Source organism: Anneissia japonica, unplaced genomic scaffold, assembly GCF_011630105.1.
Source record: "Anneissia japonica isolate Jap-2015-1 unplaced genomic scaffold, ASM1163010v1 scaffold287835_len3118868_cov185, whole genome shotgun sequence".
NCBI lineage: Eukaryota > Metazoa > Echinodermata > Crinoidea > Comatulida > Comatulidae > Anneissia > Anneissia japonica.
The window spans coordinates 1146347-1147756 of record NW_022737223.1 but is presented as its reverse complement, the minus strand read 5'-3'; the positions used below and the strand labels follow the sequence as shown (position 1 = coordinate 1147756).

The following is a 1410-nucleotide window of genomic DNA, read 5'->3' as shown; positions in this document are numbered from 1 at the left end:
TTTAGAGTCTAAAAACGACGAATTGTGGACTGTCTCCCCAATGTAGGCACCCCCCACTTTCCTAGGTTCTCAAGAATTGCATTTTCAAGCTGTGAAAACTCTTTCAATAAATATCACAACTACCTTCCCATTGCGTAACAACCACTAAAATGATGATGGAATTTACCTTTTACCTGTTTTAGCATAACTTAGCTCCAGGGGATTTGTCCCTGATCTCTACAAGAGCTCTTCTCCTGGACTCCACTAGAGCACCTATGCAATCCCTGGATCCCCTGACTCTCAGAGGATACAGGCCAATATATATACTACTATGTCTCTTACCTGAAGTCTTTGGATCCAGCCAGAGCTGTGCCCTGCTCATCTTGCAAGGTCTTCAGAATGGCATCACCTTCCTCCAGAAGTCCAGCCAGTCTTTGGTCCCGATAGATCATCTTGTGCTTTGCCTTCACCTTCTCAATCAGGTCGTTGATCTCATCAGAGGTGCCATCCCAGCTCATCTTGGCTAGCTCTTCTATTGATGCCAGCAGATATTTGGCAGCACTTCTACACCCTGACATAAATGGTTCCAATTTCTTTAAGGAAATCATAATTTCAAAATTATTGGATTGGTTTTTGAGGGAAACAATTAATATTTTATTATGATGGGCATCTTCCTGTAATGCAATATTGTTAGCAAAGATAAGAATAGAATCATTGTGGGACAACCAATTCATCGGATATAAAATATTAAAAGCACAGTATGATGAAGGAAGCTGTACGATATACTCCTAAGATATACTGATATATATCTGTTGTAGAAAACAAAAATGGGAAAGCCCCTAAAGATTTTAAATCAAAACATTACATTGTTTGTGTACTAGAATTATTAGGTTAACACTTTCAATGCAACATGGATAAAAACAATTTAGTTTTCCTAATTAACAGACTTTTATACAGTAAAATTATCTGAGGGCCTGTAAGGTCCAAATAAATAAATGAATCATTGTACGTACAAATAATTTTTATCATTTGTTTGTTTGTTTATTGTATTTGTCCTCACACAAATAAAATCACAACAAATTAGATGAATAATATCTCAAAGACAGGTGCCAGAGAAAAAAAAATTGATATTTTGTACAACTTATTTTTTTAAGACATAAAAAGCATATTTGATGAGAAACTTACAAGAAGAAAAGGTGGAAAAAAGGGTGGTCATCTCCTTTCCCACCAGCAACCACCACCCCCTATCCCCCCTCAGTTTTTAAATATTAAAATATGTGTATCTCATTAACCGCTCCAGAATTTTTTGTCAAATATGCTTAGGTGGTGTAGAAAAATCAGTTGTACAACATATCAAAAAGTCTACGAAGTAAATAACAACACAAAGTGCATGGATGGAGGCCAAAACAATTTTGACACCTACGTACAAAG

At 36.3% G+C, this 1410-nt stretch overlaps 1 protein-coding gene across 1 annotated transcript in view; it reads right to left on the bottom strand.

The window, feature by feature from the left end:
• Positions 1-317: 317 nt before the first annotated feature.
• Positions 318-1410, bottom strand: part of LOC117117139 (uncharacterized protein KIAA1755 homolog) — a 64532-nt gene continuing 63439 nt past the window's right edge. Inside the window, exon 10 of the mRNA XM_033261346.1 lies at positions 318-572. Within this exon, the coding sequence (XP_033117237.1) occupies positions 318-572 (255 nt within the window). The remainder of the gene's footprint in view (positions 573-1410) is intronic.